General features: G+C 36.5%; 2 protein-coding genes across 5 annotated transcripts in view; both read right to left on the bottom strand.

Annotated features, from left to right (window-relative positions):
• gapdh (glyceraldehyde-3-phosphate dehydrogenase) overlaps positions 1-1,415 on the bottom strand; it is a 14,617-nt gene extending 13,202 nt beyond the window's left edge. The window contains exons 1-2 of the mRNA XM_016558524.1: positions 1,367-1,415; positions 912-954 (exon numbers count right to left, since the gene is read on the bottom strand). Coding sequence (XP_016414010.1) covers positions 912-934 — 23 coding nt within the window. The 5' untranslated portion in view covers positions 935-954; positions 1,367-1,415. The remainder of the gene's footprint in view (positions 1-911; positions 955-1,366) is intronic.
• A 3,730-nt stretch (positions 1,416-5,145) lies between these two features.
• Positions 5,146-11,673, bottom strand: part of nppcl (natriuretic peptide C-like) — a 10,481-nt gene continuing 3,953 nt past the window's right edge. Inside the window, exons 1-3 of one of the 4 annotated variants that reach the window (XM_016558486.1) lie at positions 6,886-7,121; positions 5,852-6,075; positions 5,146-5,757 (exon numbers count right to left, since the gene is read on the bottom strand). In XM_016558486.1, coding sequence (XP_016413972.1) covers positions 5,458-5,757; positions 5,852-6,049 — 498 coding nt within the window. In that variant the 5' untranslated portion in view covers positions 6,050-6,075; positions 6,886-7,121 and the 3' untranslated portion in view covers positions 5,146-5,457. Of the gene's footprint in view, positions 5,758-5,851; positions 6,076-6,885; positions 7,122-11,673 lie in introns of those variants that run through there. The other 3 variants (XM_016558485.1, XM_016558488.1, XM_016558487.1) reach the window with 3 other exon arrangements.

Here is an 11,673-nt window from a genome sequence, read left to right as displayed (position 1 = left end):
CAACTGTTGGCGCAAGCTAGATTCAAGTGATTATTACGTTTTGAATATGGATATTTTCCTTACAAAAACGCACCGATTCGCTACAGGAGGCCTTTATTCACCCCCCGGAGCCGTATGAGGGACGTTTTATTATGGTTGCATGCACTTTATTTCACCTCTTCTGAACGGTTGACAACTGAACACCCGCCTACCCCCATTGTAAGGCTTGGAGGGGCCAGGACCATTTTTAATATCACTCAGATTGGATTCGTCTGAAACAAGAAAGTCACATACAACTAGGATGTTTCGAGGGTGAGTAAAACAGGCTAATTTAAATTTTGGGGTGAACTAACCCTTTTTTAAACGTGCTCCACCGTGTCCACACCAGACGCGACAGAATCGCTCAAATATCAATGCCATTCAGAAGCGCACTACACTCCCAACGAAACGGATCTAATTCATAAACATTCAACCTTTTTAACTATTAAAAGTATATACTGAGTGACTGATACCATCTTTGTTATGGAGAACGCTTGTTGGTTCGCAGTTTTACCTGCATGGGCTATGTTCCTGAGGTAAACAAATGTTAATGCTTTCATTATGGCTATAAAGATCACGTAATATGATATCCAAGTTGTATGCCAATTGGTTTTGTTAACTTGTAATGTGTTATAGCCTACGTCCAAAAGAAAAAAGAAAAAAAAACCCACCTGAAGTCACCCCTCTAATCATTCATCAGAATCAACCAGCAGCCTGCTGAAATTGTTAGCTTTTTCTTCTTTCAATTAGCATTTAGATGCTTAAACTACTCAACACCCAAAAAATTGCTATGAAAAAAAACCTCTGCTACAAGTACTCCAAAATAAACATTTTAAAATAAGGCTGATTTCTCGACATTAATTGTCGCATTTGTATTTGTGAGTGCCGCTTACCCGTTGATACCAACTTTTACCATGATGCCTTTGGTCTTGTCCTCTGGGGGAAAGAGAAAACATTCAATTAGCCCTATTTAACTACATTGCATCAGTCATTATTGGACGAAGAACAAAGTACAAGTTGTGAACGTGCAACGCTGTTATCTAGAGGTGTAATTTAAGATCGAGTCCCTTTAAACTTAATTTAGGATTATAACGCCTTATGATGAAGCACTTCCCTTTTATAGGCCTAAAACTTCATGAAAAGTCGTGATATAGACCTGAACACAGGACTTTCATGCAGGATTGACACAATTATCTCTCCCACACTTTCAGCTGTATCTGTATCTCTCCCACACTTTAAATTTCCCATGCAGGCCCATAGTTATAATACGGACCTTTAAGTATATTATGAACTATGACTAGAAAATAACTCACTACAGGATATAAAGCATGTATGAATAGTAATTTACCGTTTGTGAGAAGTCTCTGTCTGTCCTGACGCTTGGTGTGAGTAGGCTGATTGCAAGCATGAGGTTAATTTATATCTGGTGCGGCGGCGGTAACCACGCCCCCCATGGACTTTAGGCTATAATTGCCACGCCCCCTTAGAATGTCAAGGTCGTATTGGGGGAAAGTTGGATAAAACAACTGCATCACTTAAATAATAACAAATGAAACCAAGCGAAAAGAAACGTTTTGCATGTTACATTAAACATATTATATAGCTACTGACATATTTAAAGTTTTCTATTGTTCCTTTTGGAAATCAGCAGTGTATACGATCAAACTTAATGTTTTTATTAAAGGGCCAGGCATTTGTTCTGTAAGCTCTTTAGTAATAGTTAGTGCATTTCAATAGGCTTTTAAAAATACATCTGTTAACATGGAGGAAATATTTCATATACAGTACACAATGTTAATGATCTTGGTGCCAACACAAAGTCTGCAGGTTCAGTCCTAAAAAATGGAAAACATACAGTCAGAGACTTACTGTGCTCACAACTCTTTGCAATTACTCCACATTTTTTTCAGGTGTACTTGCTCTGCAAAAAAGAAAAGGAAAGAAGATATTTTGGAAAAATGCTTGCTAATGGTGTTCTCTTAAAAGAAAATTTGATTTGAACATGTCTGTCCACTCTGACCTTCTAACAGTAACTGGCCCAGACCGCGAGCGAGATGAAGCAGGGGATCAAATCGCCCTCATCGTGAATGTGTGACATTTACAGGAAAGACCATGACACTTCCCTTTCACCCTGCCATTCCTGCATCCCAGAACCCCTCACATTGTTAAGAAATCCGTTGTCTTTGTACCTGCATAATCTCTAACTAGTGCAAACGTATTTGAATGTGCATCTGTATGCAAGTCAATGCATGATAAACCTTTGTGAAAAATGGTTGAAGAAAGAAATCTGTTTTAAGGGACAGTTCACCCAAAAGTCATCATTTTCTCACCCTCATGTTGTTCCAAACCTGTATGACTGACTTTCTTTTGCTTAACATGAAGATATTTTGAAGAATGTGGGCAACAAAAACAGTTTCTGGCACTCATTGACTTGATAGTTACCCATGCTATGGAAGTCAGAGGGGACCAGAAATGTTTAGTTACCCATATTCTTCAAAATATCTTCTTTTATGTTTAACAGAAGAAAGAAACAACCTGAGGGTAAATGAACAGAATTTTCATTTTTGGGTGAACTATGCCTTTAAAACAAACACAATCCTTCAGAGAGTGACAGGGTAGATTAATTGCTTGGTTTCTAAATTACTGTAGTGAATTTAATCACAAAGTACATTTGATTAATCACATTATAATCTTTCTGTTATCCATCAAATTTAGCGTTGGTGTTATTTATTTAAATGTAGTTGATCCTTTGTCTCCTGTCTGCAATTAATCACAGAGCTATACTAGTAATTACCACTGACATGATCCAGGAGATCAGGTGCTCCATCATTGCAAAGGGACAGATTGTAAAAAAAATTAATAAAATAAAAATACATTCACGCTGTATAGCAATTAGCTGTCATAGTGCAATGTTCCACAGTAATTCTGCACTTTTGTCGCAAGATTTTTAACTTTGCAAGAATACAGATTTGTCCAGTTTTTTTTCTTTGTATTGAATTAGTCTCGTCCTTTCTGTGGTGTTAAGTATCATCTGAGTTTGCACTGCAGACAATTTTGGACTGTCGTGACCGCTGCGGTCCTGGCCTTTTGGCTTCTTTTGATAGTTCCGAGGTCACAGAGATGAAGAGAAGGCCAAAGTAAGTTTGTCACAGGATATTGAAGTGGGGTGTGACAGTTTTAAAAATGCCATCTTACCGTTTAATCATCATAACATCCTTATTAAAAGCGGTAACTGTAATGTATGTCTATGTGCATGTAATATTAACTACTAAATCATTCTTCTCATTGAAACAAGTTGAAAGCGCTCAGGAACTGCGCCTCAGAATAGTGTGTGCATATCCCTGCTATCTGCTCCCCAGCAGCTGAGAGAATGTGCTGGACTGTTAGGCTAAAAATACACAAACACTCGAAGGCTGACCCCGCACCCTTTCCACTGCAGCTATCTTGTGCTCCTGTGGAGTGACCTGCTCAATTCACCCCGTTACGCCTGACACATGATTCAGACAGAATCAGACAAGCTGAACGTAACCCTGACAGACACAAACAGCACGTCTGTCACGTCACGCTGCCAAGTTCACCCCAGATAGCTCCGATTCTTCAGACGGAATATTTGCAGACCAATTTTCGATTTGTTAATCTCTGCTGACGAGTAATTGTTTATTTAAACTCTGTTCTCCCGTGTGGATCATTCTTTACTAGCTCTGTTAGTTGGTATGTGAGATTGTTATATATTAACTACTAACCATAAAGTGGCATAACTGTAGAGCTCAGAGTCCAGGATCCTATGTTGTCTGAAGTGCACACTGCCCAGACGAGTCTAGTGTCTCGAGTCTCAGGATATAGTGCTATCTTGTGGTCAAAATAAAAAATGCATTTGAGCTGATTTTTTTTGGTTGGTTTGCTTATATAAATGTGTTATTATGGGGAAATATATCGATGTAAATAATAGGAAAATTAGGTGGTGACTCCAAGATAGGTTTGAAGTTAGATTTAGGTTATATCAGAGTTAGGAAATGCCCCTTTAAAGAACCGGTTCTTAACCAGGGTACTGTGGCCAACTAGGGTGGCCACAGAATGACTTAAAGTGATTAAGATTAATTTATTTTGAAATAATCTGACTAAATAAAAATGCTAAAAACATGTTTAAAAAGGTGTAAACTGGGCATTTAACATGTAAAACTATTTCATTGCTAAATGTAATTATCAAGAATTATTGTTTTATTAAAGAATATACAGTTCTTATAACTCCTGGAATCGTAAAAATATTTGTGGTTGATTTAATTAATTAAAACATAAATAAATAAAAATAAATGTTAAATAACTGTTAAAATTTAATACATTGACACTTCTAGTTTCTGTTAATAAAAAAAAGTTTTATAGGAAAATTAGGTGGTGACTCCAAGATAGGTTTGAAGTTAGATTTAGGTTATATCAGAGTTAGGAAATGCCCCTTTAAAGAACCGGTTCTTAACCAGGGGACTGTGGCCAACTAGGGGGGCCACAGAATGACTTAAAGTGATTAAGATTAATTTATTGAAACAATCAGCTTTATTAGGAATATATAGCTTATATGAGGGGCCTTCAAATATTGTGTTATACAATGAAAGGCCTTCAAGTCAAGACTACCAGTTCCTTCTTAGCTTTAGAAGAGCAAAAGTTTTTGCAGAGTGATGCTGTTTAAATTCACGTACAATAACTGTTAATAGTACATCATATGTTGTTCGATAAATTCCTTAAAAAAACGGAATATCTTGCACGTACATCTCACTTATCCACCACTAGACTGCCCACTCCTCATCACAGAAAGATGTGGATGTGTGTCCTTGTTCAATAGGAGCTGATTAAGACTGTGAAAATCCTGTCACATTCTTCCATTTGCATATTTGCAGCCCATGAACTCGTTGATTTGCAGTGTGTGGGAGAACACATGGAGGATAACCTGCGTTTAGAAAAGCGTAATAACAACACTTCATGGTGTCGGATCAGGAAACGCAATTAAGAGACATGCAGAAAGCACAAAGAAACTTGATGTGGAAGAAATTTTATTCATGCAAAAAGTACAGAAGGTGAGCAGTATATGTTTATGTTCTGAATAGCATGCATTAGACTATCTGAGACTTCACTTTAAGATCTTTACTTACTAGTAAACTACTAGCAGATTATCAAAATGATTGTATCTCATCTACATCTCAAGGGACAAAGTAAACACTTAATTCTTGCTACCTTCATTAAGAAATAAATATACAAATACAGTTAAACAACATGTCACTTCAAATCCAATGTAAAAATAAGTATATTGAAATGCACAATATAATGAATTTGTCCACCTAACTTTTTTCACAGGGTCCAAAACCTGACCAGAATTTGGTAATGACTTCTACCTAAAGCTAAACGGGACAACAGTCATCTCATCATCTCGGTCCGTCTCTCAGTTCATTATTAGCAGCCGAGGCCACTCATAGAGCCGATCCGGTCCAGTTTCAGGCCAAAACAGCCTCGGTTCCAACCCCTCCGCAACCGGTCCGGTGGAGCTCGCTTCTGATTGGCCAAAGCCCCCTTCAAGACGCGGAGCCAGGCATTCTCGCTCTGCACAGGTGTGTCAATCCACTTAGGGTATTCTGCCACCTTTAGCCCAGAGCTGAAGGTCTGCATGGGCTCTTCTGACTGGTCACTCGTGAGGTTCTCAAGATCATCAAGGGTCAAAAGGTCATTGTAGCGCTCAAGGAACTGCTCGATGACCTGCATAGTGGAGACAGGAAATCTTTTTTAATGACAGCCTACATTCTATTTACTACTTAAAAATATATGTGTTTAGTCCTGTGAGGAAGCCCACCTGCATGGCTTTGTCAGGGGTGTGAAGGGTCCGGGTGTGGCCTGGCACCGGATTGGCCAGAAGGACTAGAAGCACCACAAATACAGAGGAGCACAGCATGGTGCAATTGATAATGGCCCCAAATGCACCGCTAATGTGAGTCGGTATGTCTAGATTCAGATGAACACACTCAAACACAGATAAAGGAGAGAGAAGCATGGAAATAAAAACACACAAAACAAATTCTGCAGACAACAATACACAGTACATAAAAAATAAAAAATAAAACAGAAAGAGGTTAGGTTATGTTATGCATTAAACCATTTTGAATAAATTCAACTACATAGATACTTTTCATATTATAACAAAATAGCATCTTGGAGTACGCTATAACAGTATAACAGTAAATAGGTTAATCTCACAAAAAAATTTAAATTAAATAAAATTAAATTCTGTCCAGACTTTTTACTTTGACTGTTTGTGTGTGTGTAATTCCTATGACAAAATTATTCACCTTAGATTAGTTATTAGTTTAATGCAGTATTTCTTTTTACTGTATTACTATTAAAAATGGCAATGATTTTCTGTTTAAATCAGCATAAAGACCGCACAACAAATACTACTATGATGTATAAAAACCTCAACATGCAAAACATCAATACTTTTTTGAACATTACCGGAAAAAGGAATGATTTTTAAAATGTATTTTTATTCAATAATTTTTGCATTAAAGTAATTAGAATTTGACAGAATTCTTAATTGTCATGAAAATTGTCACAAAGGTGCAAAAAATGTTCCTTAATGATGGTGTTCAAATATGACCCAGACATGTTGTTGTTGTTTTTTTGTCGGGTTTCATGGGATTCAACCATATGCTGTGCAATAAAAAAAACCTAAATGAATAAAATTCATGCAAAAATGCCACAAGTATTTTATATTTATAAAATAATGCAGTCTTGCTGATATAAATCTCAACAAATATAGTTGTTAAACTAAGTTTTCAAAGTAAAAAGCTTTACTGATTAACATGGTTTAAAGTTTTCAAGTTGTTTTACTCACCAATAATAGTTCGAGGAGCTTTTAAAACCTGACTGAATGCTTTAGTCCTCCATGCCACTGTCTCGCTCTCTCTCTCTCTCAACTCAGTTTTTGGCACCTGCTAAGAGCATCCCTGTCTTTTCCTCTCCGCTCTCTTCCTTCCTCTGTGTGCAGGAATTAGATTGAATGCGAGTGGTGTTTGTATGTCAGTGTGTGTCTGTGTGAGCTAGATGAGTATGTTAATAGTATCTCATATGTAAGGATGAGGTGTCTATATATGCTTTACCACCCCCCACAACACACACCTCTTTTCCCTCCCTTTTCTCTCTCTCCTTCACACACGCACATATACGCAAATGCACCTTATTATCTTGATGTCTCTGGGATGATGTCAGAGGTATGGAGGGGGTGTTTGATGTTGTCGAGGTGATCATGCAGGGGATGCCACCTTCTGACTGGAATATGACATCATATGCACGCACACCGCAAAAGAAGTCGTGACACAAATGCAGGGCACCACAACCAGGTGTTGTCTCCCTCCGCCCTCTACTTTAAATGATCTCATCCTTCCTTTTTTCATTCCTCATCCATCCATCCCTTGTCTCCTCACATCCTTCTGTTTGCAAGGTGCGACTTTGGCTGCCAAAAGCACCACCGGCTGGCAGAATATTGTGTCTATTGAGAGGAGGCCAACACTTTTTTCGTGGACTTAACTCAAGGAGATATATAGAGCTTTCAATGTCTGTTTGAATAGGAAAGAGTCATTTCTAGCTGTTCCTGTGTCATACACACACGTAAAGCAAATGCTTGAGTCCTAAACTCATGGTCAATATCCATCATCCGAATAAAGCTAATTTTTAAAGTGCATTTGCACTAAAAATCACTTATTGAATATGAAACCTTTAATTTTTTCCCCATCAGTAAACTTCTGTGGGTCACCGTGAGAAATGTCTTTGTGTCTTTTATTTTTCTCTCTCTCTCTCTGTGAGTGCCATCACAGACTGCCAGTGCCATCTGCTTACTGCTCCCCCTGGCCTCAAGAACACGATATGGGAGCCAGCACACACACACACACACACACACACACACATGTCAGGTTTGCTATCCTTGTGGGGACTCTCCATAGGCGTAATGGATTTTATACTCTACAGACCATATATTCTATTGCCCTACACCAACCCTACACCTAAACCTACCCCTTACAGGAAACTTTCTGCATTTTTAGATTTTCAAAAAACTTCATTCTGTGTGATTTATTAGCTTGTTTACCCGTGGGGACCTCAATTCAGGTCCCCACCGTGACATGAGTCCCCATGAGTCTGTGTGTATTCAGGTTTAAGTCCCCATCAGAATAGAAAAACAGGTACACACACACACATGCACACACACACACACATGTGCAATATGCAAGAATATCACTGAAAAGCATACAGTGATTGTCATAACATACACAACTGTATCAATAAATATATAGTGTACACAACAAATCTCTCTCTCTCTCTCTCTCTCTCTCTATATATATATATATATGGGTGATTTACAGAAAACTGTGCAGTTTTTTGGTAGAAAAAACCCTGCATCAATTATATAATATGAAGGTCATGGGACTGAAATATTGCTGAATAAATTTAGATTTTTTTTTGCAAGTTGGAAAAGTGTGCAGAATTTATTTATTTTTTCTTCCAATTTTATTGGACTTCATTTTGTCCTTTGTTCTACGCACTAATCTAGGGCGTGCAGGTGTGCTGGGTTAATTACTCACTGATTGAATTTTAATAAAAGAAAAATTCTGGTAATTTTATATTATGGATACTTTATATTACATATGTTACTAATTTAAAATAAAATAAATAGAAAATTAAAACATTTTAACATTCAAAAAACAAACAAACAAATAAATGTAACATATACAGAGTTGGGGAGGTTACTTTTAAAATGTATTTCACTACAGATTACAAAGTACATGCTTTAAAAAGTAATTTGTAATGTATGTTGTTAGATTACACAAGTTTTGTACCTTAATCTAAATACTTTAGAATACTTTGGAAGACTAATATACTGAGGCATGTAGCAAAAAATGTCCTCTAGAGAAAAATGACATCCACCAAACATAGGACTTGGTTTTCCTCTGCATAGGAAGGAAAAAAAAGATTGTGACACAATGCATTAAGAGCTGGGGTGTGTAAACTTTTTGAATTGGATGAACAGGGTAATTTTGTCTTCTGGGAACATGTAAGTACTTATTTTGTCTTCCAGGAACATGTAAGTATTAACTTCTGAAGGGCAGTACTAAATGAAAAAAAAAAAAAGATTTTAAAACAAAATCAGAAATATTTACACATCATCCTATTCAAAAGTTTACACCCCCTGCTCAATGCATTGTGTTTCCTTTGTAAGTGTCAGTAAATGTTTTCACCTTTTGTAATAGTTGCATATGAGTCCCTCAATTGTCCATATAATGTGAAAAGATGGATCACAAAATCATACAGTTATTGTTGGAAATGTGTCAAAAATGCAGAAGAGGCTGGAAAACCTGAGAATGTGCAGGGACCTACAGGATTTTTCTGAAGAACAGCAGGCAGTTTAACTGCACAGGACAAACAAGGGACTTACAAACAACTATTGCAAAGCATGAAAACAGTCATGGATCATTTAGGTAACAACAGACAGTTAAGATAACAAGGTACATTTTTAAATGCGGGGCAATTTTCATAAATTCAGTCATTTGAGTATATGTAATTATCTGTTGTGTGAAATAGCTTTTTCAGGACAGTACTAAATAAAAATAACATGCAATTTGATGATGATCCTCATATTTTGTTACAATTCTTACAATTTTGTATATTCTGCAAGGGTTATGAAAATTATGAGCAGAACTGCAGTTTAGGATGCTTTTGCAGAGTGTCATCAGAGTCAGAAAATCACCAATTGCTGTTTACATTAATTGCCTGCTACAGTTTACAATAATGTTTAAATTAAAGGAATGACATTAAAATTCAAATTAGTCACTTTAGTATTCTAAATACTTTTTGGATGTAACTCTAATTTGATTAACACCCATTTAAAATGTAACTGTAATGAAATACAGTTACCCATATTTTGTTTTATAAATATGTAAGTTACATGTATTATGTTACTCCCCAACCGTACAATATATACATACAATATTTGTGTTAAGTTCTTTTGCATTACTAAACAGCAAGTTAATTCTTACTTAACAAGACCATTAGCCTGAAATTTATATCAGTACATCATAGGGACACATAAATGTATTTAATTCACAGTGTTTGTGCAATATTTAATTCAATATTTCTCAATTGCGTGGCCGGGGCCCAATAGGAGGCCTCTGCAAACATCAAGCTAAACATGTAAGCTAAAATAAGACAAAACAGCCATTACAATTTGCTAAAACAATCAAAAATCAAGATATTTCTTATTTTAATTTGTGCCCCGTTTGTTTCCTTTGAAGAAGCAGGGTTCCTACAGTCCTGGAAAATCTGGATGCATGATGCATGTTACACTTATTGTTTACAGTAAGTTAAAATAAGTTCAGTCTATTAAAAACTACAACTAGAAGGACTTTGAATATTGTTGTGGACAATGGGGGGCCTTGGAGTCACAAGGGTTGAGAACCACTGATTTAATTCATACACAAAGACAACCTTATATGTGTTGATATAGAGTGCAGTGTCACAACCCAAGACAATATTATCACTTTACCACAGCACAAACACAACATATGATTCATTTATGATCTAACTCATAGCATACAAACACAAACAGACACAACACAGTGTAACACAATAATAGTCTAAAAAGAACATTTCTAGAAAACCGCACACACAGCCCTGAGGTATCCCTGGCTTCATAAAAGCATCAGCATCCAGAGAGGGGCTCTTGTGTTTGATTAGGTTGAAGCCAGTGTTTTTACGGTTGTGTACCCTGTCTGAGTTTCTCACACAGTGAAGGATCGCAGGTTTATCCAGCCAGCTGCTGCCACTAGAAACCAATCTAGCTGGAACCTAGCGACAGAGCCATTTACAAGATCTAATTTATTTATTTACATTACAAAGCATATTTACTCTAATTACAGATATCGGTCAAATTAAAATGTACCGCATTTAATATGAGTTGTCAAAAAGTCAAGGTTTCTGTACCAAAAAAGTCATAATTTAGTTTTCAGTCATGTATTAACCCTCAAGCATCCTTTGGGACAAATGTTGGGCAAAATTTTTTTTTTTATATTATTCTGAACTGTACAAGACTTGGCTACTTTTCCTAAGTTTGCCACCTGAACAAACACACACAAACACACACACACACACACAAAAAGGACTCGATTCAACAAAGTTAAGTAAGTGGTTGAAAAAAAAACTCAATTTGTCCTTCGTGGACAAAAGTGGGCACCCATAGGAAATGAATAGGAAATATTATAATTTAGAACATTTGTATTATTTGTCCAATAAAAATCAATAAATCCAACACAATGCAGATCATACATGCACATAAACAAAGGGGTGAGCCTACAACATTCTCAATGTGGCAAACACTCACACACACACACACACACACACACAAAGCATTGGGTGAGCCTATAATAGAGAGTTTTTTTTTTTTAATTTGTTGAATAAAAACAGTCACTCTCACATACACAAACAAAGAATCGAATGAGCCAATGACTTAGGTTTTTTTTTTTTTTAATTTGTTGAATAAAAACAGTCACTCTCACATACACAAACAAAAAATCGAATGAGCCAATGACTTAGGTTTTTTTTTTTTTTTTTCAATGTGCCAATCAGCCACTG

This window comes from Sinocyclocheilus rhinocerous, unplaced genomic scaffold (assembly GCF_001515625.1).
Source record: "Sinocyclocheilus rhinocerous isolate Xijiao unplaced genomic scaffold, SAMN03320098_v1.1 scaffold498, whole genome shotgun sequence".
NCBI classification, from domain to species: Eukaryota; Metazoa; Chordata; class Actinopteri; order Cypriniformes; family Cyprinidae; genus Sinocyclocheilus; species Sinocyclocheilus rhinocerous.
This window is presented reverse-complemented; position numbering and strand designations above follow the sequence as displayed.